Source organism: Pieris rapae, chromosome 23, assembly GCF_905147795.1.
Source record: "Pieris rapae chromosome 23, ilPieRapa1.1, whole genome shotgun sequence".
NCBI classification, from domain to species: Eukaryota; Metazoa; Arthropoda; class Insecta; order Lepidoptera; family Pieridae; genus Pieris; species Pieris rapae.
In genome coordinates this window covers 1,875,665-1,891,763 of record NC_059531.1, presented here as the reverse complement: position 1 = coordinate 1,891,763, position 16,099 = coordinate 1,875,665, and the positions used below count along the sequence as shown (strand labels likewise).

General features: G+C 32.1%; 4 protein-coding genes across 4 annotated transcripts in view; 3 read left to right on the top strand and 1 right to left on the bottom strand.

Annotated features, from left to right (window-relative positions):
• The window catches only part of LOC111001086 (pseudouridine-metabolizing bifunctional protein C1861.05), a 151,503-nt gene extending 150,960 nt beyond the window's left edge, over positions 1-543 (top strand). The window contains exon 11 of the mRNA XM_045633332.1: positions 8-543. Within this exon, the coding sequence (XP_045489288.1) occupies positions 8-471 (464 nt within the window). The 3' untranslated portion in view covers positions 472-543. The remainder of the gene's footprint in view (positions 1-7) is intronic.
• Positions 534-1,789, bottom strand: LOC110999435. The gene is made up of 3 exons (XM_022268475.2): positions 1,536-1,789; positions 1,191-1,466; positions 534-969 (listed from the first exon to the last, which is right to left on the bottom strand). The coding sequence occupies exons 1-3, from the start codon at positions 1,672-1,674 to the stop codon at positions 704-706; spliced, it is 681 nt and encodes a 226-aa protein (XP_022124167.2). The 5' UTR covers positions 1,675-1,789; the 3' UTR covers positions 534-703.
• An 89-nt stretch (positions 1,790-1,878) lies between these two features.
• On the top strand, positions 1,879-4,861 carry LOC110999440 (transcription termination factor 5, mitochondrial-like). Its single transcript, XM_045633310.1, has 3 exons — positions 1,879-2,027; positions 2,112-2,923; positions 4,359-4,861. The coding sequence occupies exons 2-3, from the start codon at positions 2,179-2,181 to the stop codon at positions 4,859-4,861; spliced, it is 1,248 nt and encodes a 415-aa protein (XP_045489266.1). The 5' UTR covers positions 1,879-2,027; positions 2,112-2,178.
• Positions 4,862-5,889: 1,028 nt separating this feature from the next.
• Positions 5,890-14,361, top strand: LOC110999427 (succinate--CoA ligase [ADP-forming] subunit beta, mitochondrial). The gene is made up of 10 exons (XM_022268464.2): positions 5,890-6,041; positions 6,482-6,676; positions 6,745-6,815; positions 6,885-7,047; positions 7,325-7,465; positions 7,737-7,863; positions 8,973-9,116; positions 9,891-10,018; positions 12,029-12,181; positions 12,953-14,361. Exons 1-10 carry the CDS (start codon positions 5,976-5,978, stop codon positions 13,124-13,126), a joined length of 1,362 nt encoding a protein of 453 aa, XP_022124156.2. The 5' UTR covers positions 5,890-5,975; the 3' UTR covers positions 13,127-14,361.
• Positions 14,362-16,099: the final 1,738 nt, after the last annotated feature.

The following is a 16,099-nucleotide window of genomic DNA, read 5'->3' as shown; positions in this document are numbered from 1 at the left end:
TTTTCAGTTTTTTTCGAGCCAACTGATAGAAGAAAATCAATCAAGCCATTCCTTAACCATCAAAACATAACATTTGCCACACCAAACCTTTTAGAGTTAAAAGAAATTGCAAATTATTTAAACCCACATTTTGAAAATGATATAATATGTACTGAAAATGATATTATAAAATTATCAAAAGTTGTATTGAAATATGTTAAGATTCTAATAATAACAATGGGAGCTAAAGGTGTAATGGTAGTCAAATATAAGGATTCTGTTTCAGAAGAGATACATTTAAAGTTTTATCCAACTAAAGGCCTAAAGACAATAGAGAATGTTTCTGGGGCAGGTGACTGTTTTGCTAGTGGTTTTATTTATGGAATGCTAAATGACAATCCTGAAGAAACATGTGTGTCTATAGGTTTTAAATGTGCAGAAGCATCTTTATTATGTAAAACAACTGTACCTGCTAAGTTTCCTTTTAATTAGCATTTAGATATAATAATGATGAGTTTTCAAAACATTTGATATGTAAAACTAATAAACATATACCTCATTTTAGTCTTTATTTGTAAATTTCTTTTGTAAAACAATTATTCTTAAGATTAAAATATACTAGCTAATTAATGTCAAAACATTTTTGATACTTAAAACATTTAAAGAGATTCTTAATTTGTAAGTCTTACAGCTGGACGGAATAAAGGTAATACCATATTTACTTCTAAATATCTGTATGACCAGGAAAGGCCACTTTTCGTTCATGCATAGTATATGATGATGGCTCCCTGCTTTGCATTTCATGTAACCTTTTGTATTTCCTGACTCTTGCTTCTACTAGGAACAGAATTCCAGCAGGAAAGAGAAGTACCACTCCTACAACACCCAGTGCAAATGCCCACCCAAGGTCATTGTGCTCCCAATTAGGCATCCAGTCCCTTCCATCTCCTCTTGCTCCAAATGTTATAACTGATATTAATCCTGAGAAACCTGGAATATAATAAATATTGATCATAGCTTAGCTCAGTGCACTTTATTAAATCTAGATATCTTTTTAGTGTTTTCATTCTTTCTCTCTTATAATCTTTGACAGGGCACTGAGTTAATTTTTTTTAAATATAAGATATCTTTGAAAAATTGATTTGTTATGTAGAAAAACAAAGTATAAAGCAATTGAAAGTAGTATGTAATAACAAATTAAATGAACTTACCACCAATAACAAGAGTTGTCCCAAATATCAAAAGCAAAGTTACATAGTTATCATCATCCTCCTCTTTTCTCAGGTAAATATAAAGAATGAAAAAGGATGTTATAATGCAGCATAGAGTAGTGGTAAAAAAGAATTGAGTAGCAATAAAAAATCCAGGCAGAAGAATATCGTGTATAATATAATATTCTTCTTCAAATATCCACCAGCAATCTTTAAATACTGTATCATACCAGTGATGAACCTCTTCAAACCCATTAAAACAAACTTCCCACAGACCTGTAACACAATGATTATCATAATATTAAATATTTAGTTTAAAAGCGTAAGAAATTTAGGTAGTCATACCAATTCTTTTAAATTTTGGATTTTTTAGTTTTCCATCAGTAACAAGCCAATATGGACTAACAAAAGAAATAATTATAAAGAAGGATGCTATAGTAAAAAACCCTAGAGCAAATAGCCCGGTCTTCGATTTAGAAACCATTTCTTTAAAATAATTTCTGTTACTGTACACGATGAATTCACTAAAAATTATTAAAAGCTTTAAGCTTGTGTTGTCAAAAAACAACGACCAAGCCCCGCCCAAGCCCACTTTTATTAGAGTTATAATTTTTAAACTGTTATTTAGAAACACTTCAGTTACAGACGAGTAAAAACTATAGTTCAGAGTGCAGACTAAAATTACGATTTTATTCATAAGTCTGTGCTGTATTTTGTCTATGTCATGTTTATGTAATTGAAATGTAGATATTAGATTATTAAAATAATGTTTTGTAATTAATTACTGCAGTTGAACAAACTTCATAATATTTAATTTAATATTGTCAACATAGTATGGTAAATATATTTAATGTTTAACAAGTTATATACAAAGAAATCTATTCGAATATATTTTTAATCATCCCAGTTTATTTCTTATAGATTATTCGCCTGCCTAGATCTTAGGTTAAAGTTTAGAAACAATAAATATTTTATTGTCCAATGTGATATGTTACTTGGAAGACTTAAACAATGCTGCTGCCTCCAAAAGTTTATGAGAACGATCTCCACAAATCATGAGAATTTGTATAAACTATGTAGGCATTTAGGAATAAGTAAAGATAAAGCTCAATTTATTATGCTTAAACAGCCATATATAACAAAATTTTGTGAAGAAGATATACAAAGTATGGTAAAAACTGTGTATGATTTAGGATATCCTAAAGATATTTTGATAGACTACCCAAATTTATTTTATATGTTACCAGTTACATTAAAAAACAGGTACAAAATATTAGAAGAATGTGGATTCATAGAAATAACTCCTCAACTATTACTTTCATATCTCAATGTCATGAAACAGAAAACTGTTGGTGAACTTAAAAATAGTGGGCTGATACCTCAGTTTTTTAATACGGAAAATAGACTAGCAAGTTGTATGACACAGTGGCCTACCTCACTTACCACTTTAATATATGGTGATATTAATTTATTAACATTGCATAGTTTACGGCTGAAAATTATCCAAAGATACCTGGAACTTGTGATTGATCTTACTGAAGATGAATTTTTAAGAGGGCTAAAAACATATCCAACTTTACAGCATCGACCTTTGAAAGCTATCAATGAAACTCTAGAAATTTTACAATCCCAAGTTGGTATGCCAAAATACAAAATAAAATCCAATTTATATCTCATTCATGCTGATCCGGACAATCTTATGCAAATTTTGTTTAAGTTGAGAGAATTAGGAGGGATAGATGTAAAGGATGTTATAAGGATGTATCCAAGGTTGGCTGCTAAAAACTACTCTACATTACAAGAGATTAAAAACATACTTAAAAAACATGGAATAGGTCCAGAAGCACAATCAAGATGTTTTCAAGTTTTCACACTGAGCCCAAAAACTGTTGAAGAAAGATTAATCCATGCAAAAACAACACCTGAGTTCAGCCTTTATATCAATCATCCAAGATTCTTAAAAATGATTCTCTACAACAAGACAGTATTGAAAAGAATAATAAATTTAAAAAATCAGAACAAAAAGTGCTTAAGTCTTAATGTACTCTCTGGAAGTTCAGTACGATATGACACATTTGAAAAAGCACCTGGAGACAGGCTGGGTAAAGGAAAGGATTTAGTATTTGCTATAAGCCAAGTTCTAGGCAGTGGTTTTCCTACTAAGAATATTCGGAACACACTTAGAAAACACCCATTTTGGATAAATATACCATTAGTTGAAGTTAAGTATGTATGCGATAAGTTAACCAAAAACTTTTCACTTCAAGATATATATAATAATGTTGCTGTTCTATTATATCCTTGGAATAAAATAAAAAAAACTATTGAGGATATTCATAAAGTAGACACCTTAAATGGCCACATAGATATAAATAAACTAAATAAAACTCAACAGTTGAGTTTGGTTGTTTATATGATTGAGAAGGAACATTACTTTTCCGGAAATGGTGTGTGGACAGATGACCAACAAAAGAATATAGTTAATCTAGAATCTAAACCAACAACAAAATTAAAAAAATTGTAAATAAAGTATATTTTACAAGTATAAATTATTTTTATCTATAGCCTACAATTTTATTTATGGAAATTTTCCTACAAAACAAACTGTAAATCAAAATCTCATCTAAGAAATAATTACTATGTTAATCGAGACATTATGATTTTTTTCTTCTTTCATCTTGTCCTATGAAAAATGGATTGCTAGTCAGCATAATGTGTAATATTGCATTATTAAAGATAATGAATACTTTTTCCTGCTAGATTATCATCATTGATGTCCCGCGACAACGAATTCAGATTTCATTTCAGACGTAGCATAAAGGACTAAGGATAGAAGCCGCAGACCATAAGGATTTCGTGCTTTCCACCTCCATTGCTCTCGTAGTTAAGATACACTGGGTAAACGTCCGCATCTCGCGACTGATATGACTATGCGATAGACGACTGAGAATAGTTAAGATACACTGGGGTAACAGCCGTCTGTCTTGCGCCGCGGGAACGTACGTTTCTGTCTCTCCCTTCGTGTAGCTTATTATTCAGTTAGGATTTAGGCCGCAATCTTTATGTCCAAGCTGCCAAGTGCCAATTTAAATCCCTGAAAGTTTGCCTTTAGAGCGCCCATAAGAACTATGCTTATTTAAATTTTGTTTAAGTTGAGAGAATTGGGAGGAATAGATGTAAAGGATGTTATAAGGATGTATCCAAGGTTGGCTGCTAAAAACTACTCTACATTACAAGAGATTAAAGACATACGTCTTAAAAAACATGGAATAGGTCCAGAAGCACAATCAAGATGTTTTCAAGTTTTCTCACTGAGCCCAAAAACTGTTGAAGAGCGATTAATCCATGCAAAAACAACACCTGAGTTTAGCCTTTATATCAATCATCCAAGGTTCTTAAAAATGATTCTCTACAAGACAGTATTGAAAAGAAGAATAAATTTAAAAAATCAGAACAAAAAGTGCTTAAGTCTTAATGCACTTTCTGGAAGTTCAGTACGATATGACACATTTGAAAAAGCACCTGGAGACAGGCTGGGTAAAGGAAAGGATTTAATATGTGCTATAAGCCAAGTTCTAGGCAGTGGTTTTCCTACTAAGAATATTCGGAACACACTTAGAAAAAACCTATTTTGGATAAATATACCATTAGTTGAAGTTAAGTATGTATGAGATAAGTTAAGAGCTTATTACACCACGCGATATTCAGACTGTCTTAAAGTCTAATTAGCAAGCTCGCTATTACACTGGACTGAATACCGCGTGCTAACTCATTTTACTCATTTGCAAAGCGTACGTAGTCGGTGACGGATGTCGCCATGTGACTTAAGAAACTACCTTAGAGTAGGAGTTGCCGAGTTTGAATGACTATTAAAATGTTATATTAGTAATTTATATTATTATATGTAATTTAATAGTTACTCCATACATTCAATATGGCAATAAAAATGGCATGTCTCGGTACAAATCAAGAACAGAACCAGGCTGGCACACTTTAGTATGTTGTCATTAGAGAATCGCAGAAAATTTATTTAAATTTATTGACACATCGTTTGCAGCTAAGATATTCTATAATAAGATTGATTGTCCGAACCTTCTTTCTAAATTTAAGATTCATGTTTGTTTTTACCAATGTAGCTGTGTGTCGAGCGTTGGCTAACTTTATCTATAAAAAATAAAAAAAACATTCCAAAGTACTTTTTTTTCTTGCGAACTCGCCATGGTGCACGCGGCCACAGAAAACAAACATGTACGAACGTTTTTGCTCTGCGACTGCCGCGCGCTGACTGAATGGTTAAGCATGCTAAGTCTTATTACACTACACGATATTCAGCAAGTAAGCACCGCCGAACCCATTCGGTCGGTCTAATTAGACAGGCTAACTGGCTAACTCTTATTACATTAGGCTAAATCTTAGTAAGACTGTCTGAATATCGCGTGGTGTATTAAGCTCTTTACTTGCTTACTTGCTGAATATCGTGTAGTGTAATAAGACTTAGCATGCTTATTGCTTAACCATCGGTTATCCTTATATCCTTCGGTTGATATTCGTAATAACAAGGAGTGTTACAAGAGTTTAGATGTCTTCAAAATTTATTTTCATACTTACCATAGACAGCCATACCTTTTTAAGGCTGTGGGATGAAACTAAAGATCATGTAATATAATATACAATTTAATTAAAAAAACAGAAATGTGCATTGTCAAGTAATCTGCCAAGAACTTGCCAAGATCTGTCACTTCGCTGCCACAACTTTTCAGATTTTAGAGTTTTAGTACAGGAAAAATGGCGACTTTACTTCCTCGTTCTTTTAATTTTGCCGAAACAGTTTTGCTCAAAAATGGATCCAAGGTACGTAAGTTTTTCTGTATATAACAGAAAATTTTGATATACCTTTCTACCGATGTAATTTATATATTACCTTACTACCTTTCTAATTTATATATCCCAATTTACTACTAGATTTTTTTATTGACCATCAATTTTAAACTTTATCTCTTCATGAATTACTAAATTAAATGAACTAATTACATCTTCAGATTACTTTTACCAAAATAAATTCTCTTTGTGTAAAGATTCGCAGTTTATGTAATATTTATATACTCGACCTTGTCAGAATTATACCTTGTAGTCCTTACGTCATCTTATACATATATTTATATAGTCTATTAGACGCTTATATTAATATATTTTTATAATTAAAAAATCATGCTTGCGTTCACTTAAAAAAAATCTTATAGGAAAAATTACATCCAAGTACCATTTTAATGATTAATTATTTACTCTTTTAGTTATTGGCAGCATCTGCAAACAAAGTTCCAAGCAAACAACAAGTTCGAAACTTAAATGTTCATGAATATGTCAGCTATACATTACTCCGTGATAATGGTATCCCTGTTCCCAAGTTTAATATTGCTAAGACAAAGGACGAGGCAGTCAAGTTTGCCACTGAACTTAATACCAAAGATATTGTTTTAAAAGCTCAGGTAACACTAACAACTTATACAGTTCATTTGTATGGAATAAAGAATACTTAGTTCAAAAAAATTTTTAGGTTCTCGCTGGTGGCAGGGGTAGGGGTGCATTCAAAAATGGCCTTAAAGGCGGTGTCAGAATGGTGGATACGTAAGTGCAAATAGTTATTCAATAATCCAATATTTGTAGAAATATCCTAAATTTTTAAAAATATTTTAGACCTGAAAAGGCTGGAGATATAGTGGGCAAAATGTTAAAACAGTACTTGGTAACAAAGCAAACTGGAGCCGCAGGCCGTATTTGCAACATGGTGATGGTTACAGAGAGAAAGTTTCCCCGTAGAGAGTATTATGTTGCTGTAATGATGGAACGAAGTTTTAATGTAAGTTTGTTTAATATGATCATAGGATTATAAGAAAAACATCAATCATCTAGAATGAACATAGTTTATTTAATAACTTTAATTGGGAGGGGTCAGAGTACTTGTGAAGTTTTTTAATATGCATTATTTTCAATTAATAGGCAAAAGTAAGCGGTAAAAAGGTTTACATATCTTATGTGTGTTTTCATTATTCCTTATTATTATTTCCCTTAAGGAAGGAAGGAAAAAGAGAAATCGTAGATGTAGGAAACATACATATCCAAATAACCATTTATAGGGTCCAGTGATTATTGCTTCCTCGCAAGGTGGTGTGAACATTGAAGATGTTGCTGCGGAAAATCCTGATGCTATAACATATGAGCCAATAGATATTGTTCAAGGAATAACTGATGACCAAGTTTGCCGTGTTATTGAAAAGGTTAGTACTACTGTCGCTTTTAGTTTGTGATAACATATTTTTTATCCATCTTATAATTTAATAATAAATATATCGCTGGGACTGAATTGTTTTATACCCCAAATATATTTCCATCTGTTCTGAACACAGCTTATTCTTTCGTTTGGAGTGAATTTCCCCTTGCAGTCATTTAGCTAAAGAGTTAACGAATATTGTGTCCCTTAACTATACTTAAAATTTTATATTACATACTAATAAAGTAAATTCCATTCAAATCAATGAAATGTTTTAGATTGGACTACAAGAACACTCTGCAGATGCTGCCGATATGATAAAGAAACTATACGAACTGTTTCTTAAGAAAGACGCTCTTCTCATTGAGGTCAATCCCTATGCGGAGGATGCTATTTCAGGAGAATGTAAGCATTACTTTAATTAAATCTATCACATGTTAGGAGAGTAAGATGTATAATTTAGATATGTAAAAAAGAAATCATAGTCTAAGATGGATCATTTTAATGAATAGTGTTTTTTCATATGTCCCTGGTCTATTGGATTATCATCTATTAAAAAAGGTTGTGCGAGACGTAATAAGATAAAAAACATTTCATATTTTTTATTTATTACGAAATTAATGTGTATTTGATATTGAAGCTAATTAATCGATTTATTTAAATAAGCTTACGGTTTAAGATATTTATTTCTTATTTAGTATATTATAATATTCAGTTACATTAGAAGATATACATTAAAAAAGAAAGGATTACTGGAGGCAAGAAATATAACTCTTATTAAAAACATACAAATTTAAAAAAATGCAATCATATGTTGTTCACACAACATAACCAAATTAGGCTTTATAAGAAATTAGTTAAATAAATTAAATCACAATTAGTTAAATGTATTGAAAACTTTTTTTGTTTGTTCCCTTTTGTAAATCTTTTTGTAGTAAAATGTATCATGTATTACATCTTTGGCTTTATTTTCAGTGTATTTGTTTGTAATTATATATTATTTATGCTGTAGGACTACGAAATCAATAAATATATTTTAACTAGGTATGCGATACCGATACCGATATATCGGCGATACTTTTCAAATTTCGGGTTTTAAAAAATAATACAACAATTATAGAACTTTTTGAAATTCTGTCGCATAACTTTTTGCGCAGTAAACGCAGATTATTTTATTTATTTATATTATCGTTAGCACGTATACATTGTGTAAACAGTGTGAATATAGATATACAAATACATGGAGTGATCATATACTGGAACAAGATCATCTATTTGGGCTTTTAGCGTAGTAATAATTAATTTGCTATAATATTCTCTCGGCCAACACCCTCTGTCTTCTTTGCCGATGAGTAGGGATGCCAACAGGCTCGAATTTAATGACGTGGAATTAGTGATACCGTGATGATCTTGTTCCAAAATAAACGTTTTTTCTTTTTTAAAAAAAATTACTAAGAATTTTCACTGTACTTACATTACACGCCCAATTTTTTTAAATGAATGAATGTTTTTAGTCTTCTGCTTGGATGCCAAATTCCGGTTTGACGATAACGCCGAGTTCAGACAAAAGGATTTGTTCAAATTGAGGGATACGACTCAAGAGGACCCCAAGGAGATTGAGGCCGCCAAATTCGATTTGAACTACATTGCTCTTGATGGTGAGTTTTTTTTTTTTTTTTATTTATTTAAGTATTCCAACAGCTAATCACTAAACAATATCCAAACATTAACATTACACACAAAACCCAAAACGGAATACACATCGAAACAGAAACATAAAGTACTTACAGTTTTACAAAGCACAGTTGTATGATTAATTGGTAGATTAAAATATATATTTCATGTGAAGGAACAAACAAAGCCATTAATAATGATACCTGAGTTTTTTTAAATATTTTTTTAAGAATTTTTTAGTCACATTAAATATATCGATTTGCTGGTAATTTATGTTGTAATCTGTAGGTATGCGATATATAACCGAGTTTCGTAAATAGTTGGTATTAGAACATATAATAATAATATTCATTTATTTATTGCAAGAATATGGTACAAAATGTTAAGGTGTTACCAATCGTAAATTGTTCGCAAATTTACATTTTACATTATTAGTCAAAGTCAAATCTTATAGTATCTATATCGTACATATCATAGTTTATTAAATTTGTATCAATTACAATGTCTCACGCAAATAATCATTTATCGAATAGTACATTCTTTCCAAAAGTAATGCACTAAGTCGCTAAGATCTTTTAATTCTTTTGGTATATTATTGATATACATATATGTAAATTAACTACATTACATAACACGGGTCAATAACAATTTGTATAGGTTGAAAATCCTCGTAAAAACTATAGGTTTAGATAATCATGCATGCTAAGCTGCATTTGTTTCTTAGCCAATACAAATATGGTCTGAAATTATTAATACAGGTAACATTGGTTGTATGGTGAACGGTGCCGGTCTGGCGATGGCCACGATGGACATCATCAAACTGTATGGAGGTGATCCAGCCAACTTCCTTGATGTTGGTGGTGGTGCTACTGCGCAGGCTGTGACGGTAAGTAGATCAAGAAAAGAGCGTAACAATTATTTAAAGGCCGGCAACGCATATTATATTCAGGATTAACCTAGCTTTGAAGGTAGAATTTTCAAAATCGGTGCAGTAGTTTCTGAGATAGAAACCTTAGTCACTGTATCTGTTTTTTTATTGGCAAGTAGGTGATGATGCTGCATTCTGTGTTTATTGTTACTAAAAACCAATTTAGTGTAAATATATATAGTTCACAGGATTTAATTGTAGAAGAAAACCAAGTTTTTCTGTTACCGAATTTTAGTACCAGAATACGGAGTTATTTTGTAACTACGCCAACTACATTATAAACACATACGACGCAAACAAATTACTTCTATTTTTAAAAACAAAAGAATTTTATTTTATTATTATCTGTGGTCTGCGCTACTATGCCTCCCAATATTTATTTTCCTTTTCCAAGAAAAATGTATGGATATATATAAGTAGTTATCTTTTGTATTATTTTTTGTTATTGAACACCACTCGAACCAATTTTATAAATTTTGAAACCATGCATACGGGCGAAACAAATGCGTTCTATTTTTAAAAACAAAAGAGAATATTTTCTTTTATTATCTGTAATCGAGGCTATGCCTGCCAGTATTTATTTTCCTTCCAAGAAGAATTTCAATTTTGAGGAGCACATACGATCAAAACATATGCCTTCTAATAAAACTAGTCGATGCCCACGACTTCGTTTACATAGAATAAAGTTTATTTTAAGGTAAAAAAATATCTAATTGCTTTTCCATTTATGATATTATAAACTACCTTTAACTCAGCGCCATCTGTTAGAATTGTATCAAATAATAAACAAATGTTAATGTTATCGTAATTTTAGTAAGGATGCCTATTTTTTTTGAAAATGAAATATAGCCTATGTCACTCAGGAATGATGTAGCTTTCCAACAGTGAAAGAATTTTTCAAATCTGCCAAGTAGTTTCGGAGCCTATTCAATTCATACAAACAAACAAAAAATCAAACCTTTTCTCTTTATAATATTAGTATAGAAAAAGGTTATTTTATTCAGAAGTCGAGGTTATGCCTGCCAGTATCTATTTTCCTTTCAAGAAGAATGTATTGCATTATTACTTTTTAGTGAACACCACTCGGACCAATTTTTTTAAATTTTGAAGAACACATACGAGCTAAACATTTACCTTGAATTTTTAAAATCAAAAGAGATCTTTTTTATTTTTATTCTGTAATCGGGGCTATGCCTGCCAGTATTTATTTCCCTTCGCAGATGAATTTATTGCATTATTACTATACTAAAAATCAGAAACCATGTATGCTAAGATTATATCTTTCATAGAAATATGATAAACCACGCCAAACGGTATCTCAGTACTTTGAACCACGCTTTTGAACTTTGCTCGAAGATTAATTGCAATCAAATGTCTCAATAAAGCGTTATCGTACAAACTCCATTTCCTGTTTATTCAACGTTTTAGAGATATAAAAAAAATAAAGAAATCAAATGTTTTCTTGATTTATATGGGGCTAACGGACAAGTTGTGACTGAAGCCCGTGGAGTCTTGCAAGTGTGTAGCTGGCCTTTTACAAAACGAGTTCCTGACAAACCGCCTATACTAAACCGTATATATGACATCTTTACTCTTACATATTTTTCTAGTCTAAAATGTCTCACTCACTCTTACCGAACACAATTTAAATCTGAAAACACAAATATCGCCTGAATATATGAAGATTTTAAACAGAAATAATAAAACTTCGAGTAATAGATCCAGTAGATCCAGTATAGGAGGAAAAGAGGGTTGTAGGCTGTAGCAAAGGAGGGTTATGCAAAAACAACGTTCCTCCTATGAATATATAGGTATAGACAGGCCGTTAGTTAAACGGCTAGGCTGTTAATTAAACACCTGATTGAGCTAGTTAGCTGCGACATATATATTAGAAAATTACATAAACATTCTGTTTATTAACCTAGTAATACACATAATAAATAATCATTAAAAAATACTCAATTTTAGGAAGCGTTCAAAATCATCCTGTCTGACCCGAACGTGTCGGCCATTTTGGTGAATATCTTTGGAGGTATTATGCGGTGTGACGTCATCGCTGAGGGTATCATCAACGCGGCCAAGAACCTTGACATTCAGATTCCGGTGATCGTTCGTCTACAGGTAAGGTATCGCTTGGACATTATAAAACTTAGTAAAAAGAAATGTCAAACGCTATCTATGCATATAGAATGTTGCATGTCAAAAAGAAATAGAATGTTGTATGTCAAAAAGAAATAGAATGTTGTATGTCAAAAAGAAATAGAATGTTGTATGTCAAAATGGAGATATGGAATGTTGTATGCTTAGCGCGTACAAATTTCCTTAGAGAAGATCCATTTCCTACGCGTGTCTTGCGCACCCTGATTATTTTGCATGTGAGACGGATATATTTAGTTGCACACCGGCTAACTTCACAAGAATTGCATTATTCATAACCTACAGAAAGGTTTAATTTTTTTTTGTTATTGTTTTTAGTTTAAATTTAAACTTGAAAATTTTCTATTCATTAAAATAAAGTTACTGTAAAAATAGCCATAGAAATAAATGTCAAAAATATATAGAATTTTGACGTATTCTTCTCTATTATAAAATGATAGCAGTGGAAGTTTTTTTTATAGAACAGGTTGCAAACGGACCAGTGCCTTTGATACGCCCATGGACAAAATGCCAGTGAGCTGTTTAATGTATAGACATTTAAGGTTGTAAAAATGACTGCAATTTCGTGTTTAGAGTCAAGCCATGTCATAATTGCACTGCGCTTTTGCTTTATTGATTCACCATTCTATGTCATCTGTCAATGTCAACTGTCAAGTTTCAAGTGGATTTTTAGCTTTATGCGCCATAGAATATATATATTTTTTAAAGAGACTAATGTAAGAATCTCTAATCCAGGGCACAAAGGTCACCGAAGCCCGTAAGTTGATAGCGGAGTCCGGGCTACGTATAGTCCCACGCGACGATCTGGACGAAGCGGCCCAACTGGTTGTACAGCTATCGGAGATTGTGGCCTTAGCCAAGAAGGCCGGAGTAGAGGTCCGACTGCAAATACCTAAATATATGATGTAGATTTCGCGTATTTAAACTTGGCTGTATCCACATTTAAATGACTGTCCTGTGCTTAATATGTATCGTATGGATCTGTAGCTCTACAATGAGTACAAGTATTTAATAAAGATGCACTGGCATCGTTTTGCCTTAAGTATATCATCTCATCTACCATAATTTTTAAGCCTAAAGATTCACGAGTTTTAAGGTCATAGAGTCTTTTTAAATTGTACAATGTACAGCCTTCGTGCATGCAAAATGTACAGCCTTTACTGAGCCAAAAATGTACAGACTTTGCCCAGCCAAAAAACTACAGCCTTTACTGAGCCAAAAATGTACAGACTTTGCCCAGCCAAAAAACTACAGCCTTTACTGAGCCAAAAATGTACAGACTTTGCCGAGCCAAAAAAGTACAGCTCTCGCTTCTACAAAATGTACAGCCTCTCAAGTAAAGAACTCTCTGAATTCGTACTAGGATAACAGTATTATCTTTGAAATTTTCTCAAATACATCGAAAAAATCTTATCTCTCAAAAATAAATTCATTGAAACCAAATTTGTGTTAGAATACAGAGCTGATATTGAATGCTTAAAATGTATATTTTCTGTTTTTATTATAAAATTCGTTAGTTTTTATAGAGTTTATTAATGAAATGTTATAAAAATCTTGATACAGCCAAGTCAGAACATCGTACTTTTGGTATTTTGAATCCAGTAGAATTAAGAATTATTAGGCAAATCTCTTGAACATTTAAATCGAAAATTAATTAAAATAAAACTTAAGTCGTTTTCCAAAATTTCTATGCTGGTTGTCATGGTAAAGATAGACCTCAATTGACATCTATGTTATATTTATTATCTGTTCCCAAAACGTACCCGCCATCGATCAATGTCACTGTCAGACAATTGTCAATGTCAAGAAATTTGCCGACTTTAAAATCATGCTTCGTCAGTGTACCCTTGAAACTCAGTAGTTTACATGTTATTTATTTTTCATTAAGTTTAGTCAGCCGTACTCAGAGTTGGTAATTAAGTCAAACTTGAAGGATTAACTTATCGGTTACAACGCCGTCTTTAAGAATCTATAAATTGACGACTCTGAGTATGAATTGTGTTGTTTTTTTGACATTACGTGTAACAGCAATAAGTATTATTATTACATGTTCCTTTGTAGATATCATTAATTTAAAGTACAATATGTTTAAGTGATATTTATTTCTTGAATGATGTAATCATGTAATTAAAGTATAACTTGAATTTTCGTATTTTATTATCACCCTGTTAGTGTATTAGTAATTAGACCATCGACACCTCGATATATAGTGTTATAGACGTGAAAACGTCTTGTAATTCGGTGGAGCCGGCTGCATGCACGAAAAAAATGACCCATGCGGCGTTACCTCGGGGCGCGTCGTTACCTCTGATGCGTTCCATTTAAAGCTTGAAGTGTAAGCGTATTTACGCGTACAAATGAATGTTACTTGATCAATTCAATTGTGATTTTCATTTACCTCCTCTATATCCATACAAATAATTGTTTTTATTTTTTGAAAAATATCTATCAAACAAATAAAATTAAAATTTTCTTTTAAAAAGGCAATCAGTATTTTCTTATGACGTCACGTTCAACTGTCGTAAACCGACTTTACAGACAACCGATTTTTTTAAATTGATGACTGACTGACTGAATGAAGAGTAATTTAGGTAAAGAAGAACATTTTAATCTATTTGTTTGTTGATAAAGAGTAGTGAGGAAGTGTGAGAGAGGAAGAGCGACCGAATCTCGCAGGAGACGGCCCCGGGAAAAGAACTATTGCAGCTGTAAGAGCACTTAAGGCCAACAGCTAGATTCCATTCAAAGATGAAACAACTTGGGCCTTCGGGCCAGCAAATTCATTTATATTATAATCGACCCAATTGCAGTTCTTAAATATACATCTGTCTCTGTTGCTCACAGCGTAAACACGAGGCAAAAAGAGACAGCGTGCAATGGTTTAATTTTCGAAAGTGTAACCGATCCAATTGCAGTTCTAAAACATACATCTGTCTCTGTTACTCACAGCGTAAACACGGGGCAAAAAGAGACGGCGTGCAATGGTTTAATTTTCGAAAGTATAACCGATCCAATTGCAGTTCTAAAACATACATCTGTCTCTGTTACTCACAGCGTAAACACGGGGCAAAAAGAGACGGCGTGCAATGGTTTAATTTTCGAAAGTATAACCGATCCAATTGCAGTTCTAAAACATACATCTGTCTCTGTTACTCACAGCGTAAACACGGGGCAAAAAGAGACGGCGTGCAATGGTTTAATTTTCCAGACTAAACAGTATAGAATCTGATGTTTCACAAACCGTTGCACGTAATTTAAATTTTTCATCTAACCTCGAACGATCAGGAACGAAATGTACGGCGCTAACATTGCCGTAAATGTATAACAAATTTGTATTACGAAAACAAAATATCTTTATTCATATAGGTAAACATGTACACGTTTGAACGTCAAGAAAAACAAATTAAATTAATTGTAAATTTACATCTACAACCAGTTCGCAAGTCAAGGGCGTAGAGCGGGTAAGATTAACTGGCAAGAAACTTTCCGCGCTCCTTTAAATCGCCAAGTTTTTAATACAAATTGTTTGAACTGGAGCAAATCAATCCCAAGGATTAGGATCATTTAAGTATTCGTCACATTTATAAAAGGCTTTATTAATTAATTTACTTTTAACCAGGGCTTTGAATTTATTAATAATAGCCTTTTAATTCATATACATTTACAATTAAAGACGTTTCTATTTCAATCTTCTTTTGGGGACCTATGTGGTCTTTGTTGGTAAAGGCCTCCACCAAATCCCGCCATTCCTCTCTGCACTTTACCAATACTCAGTATTAATTTGTATTGTATCAACATGTTTGTCTTTTTTAGGTTCATAAGTGTGCAATATTACCTATAGGAATAAATGATTTTTATTTGAACTTTTAGTTTATTTTAGAT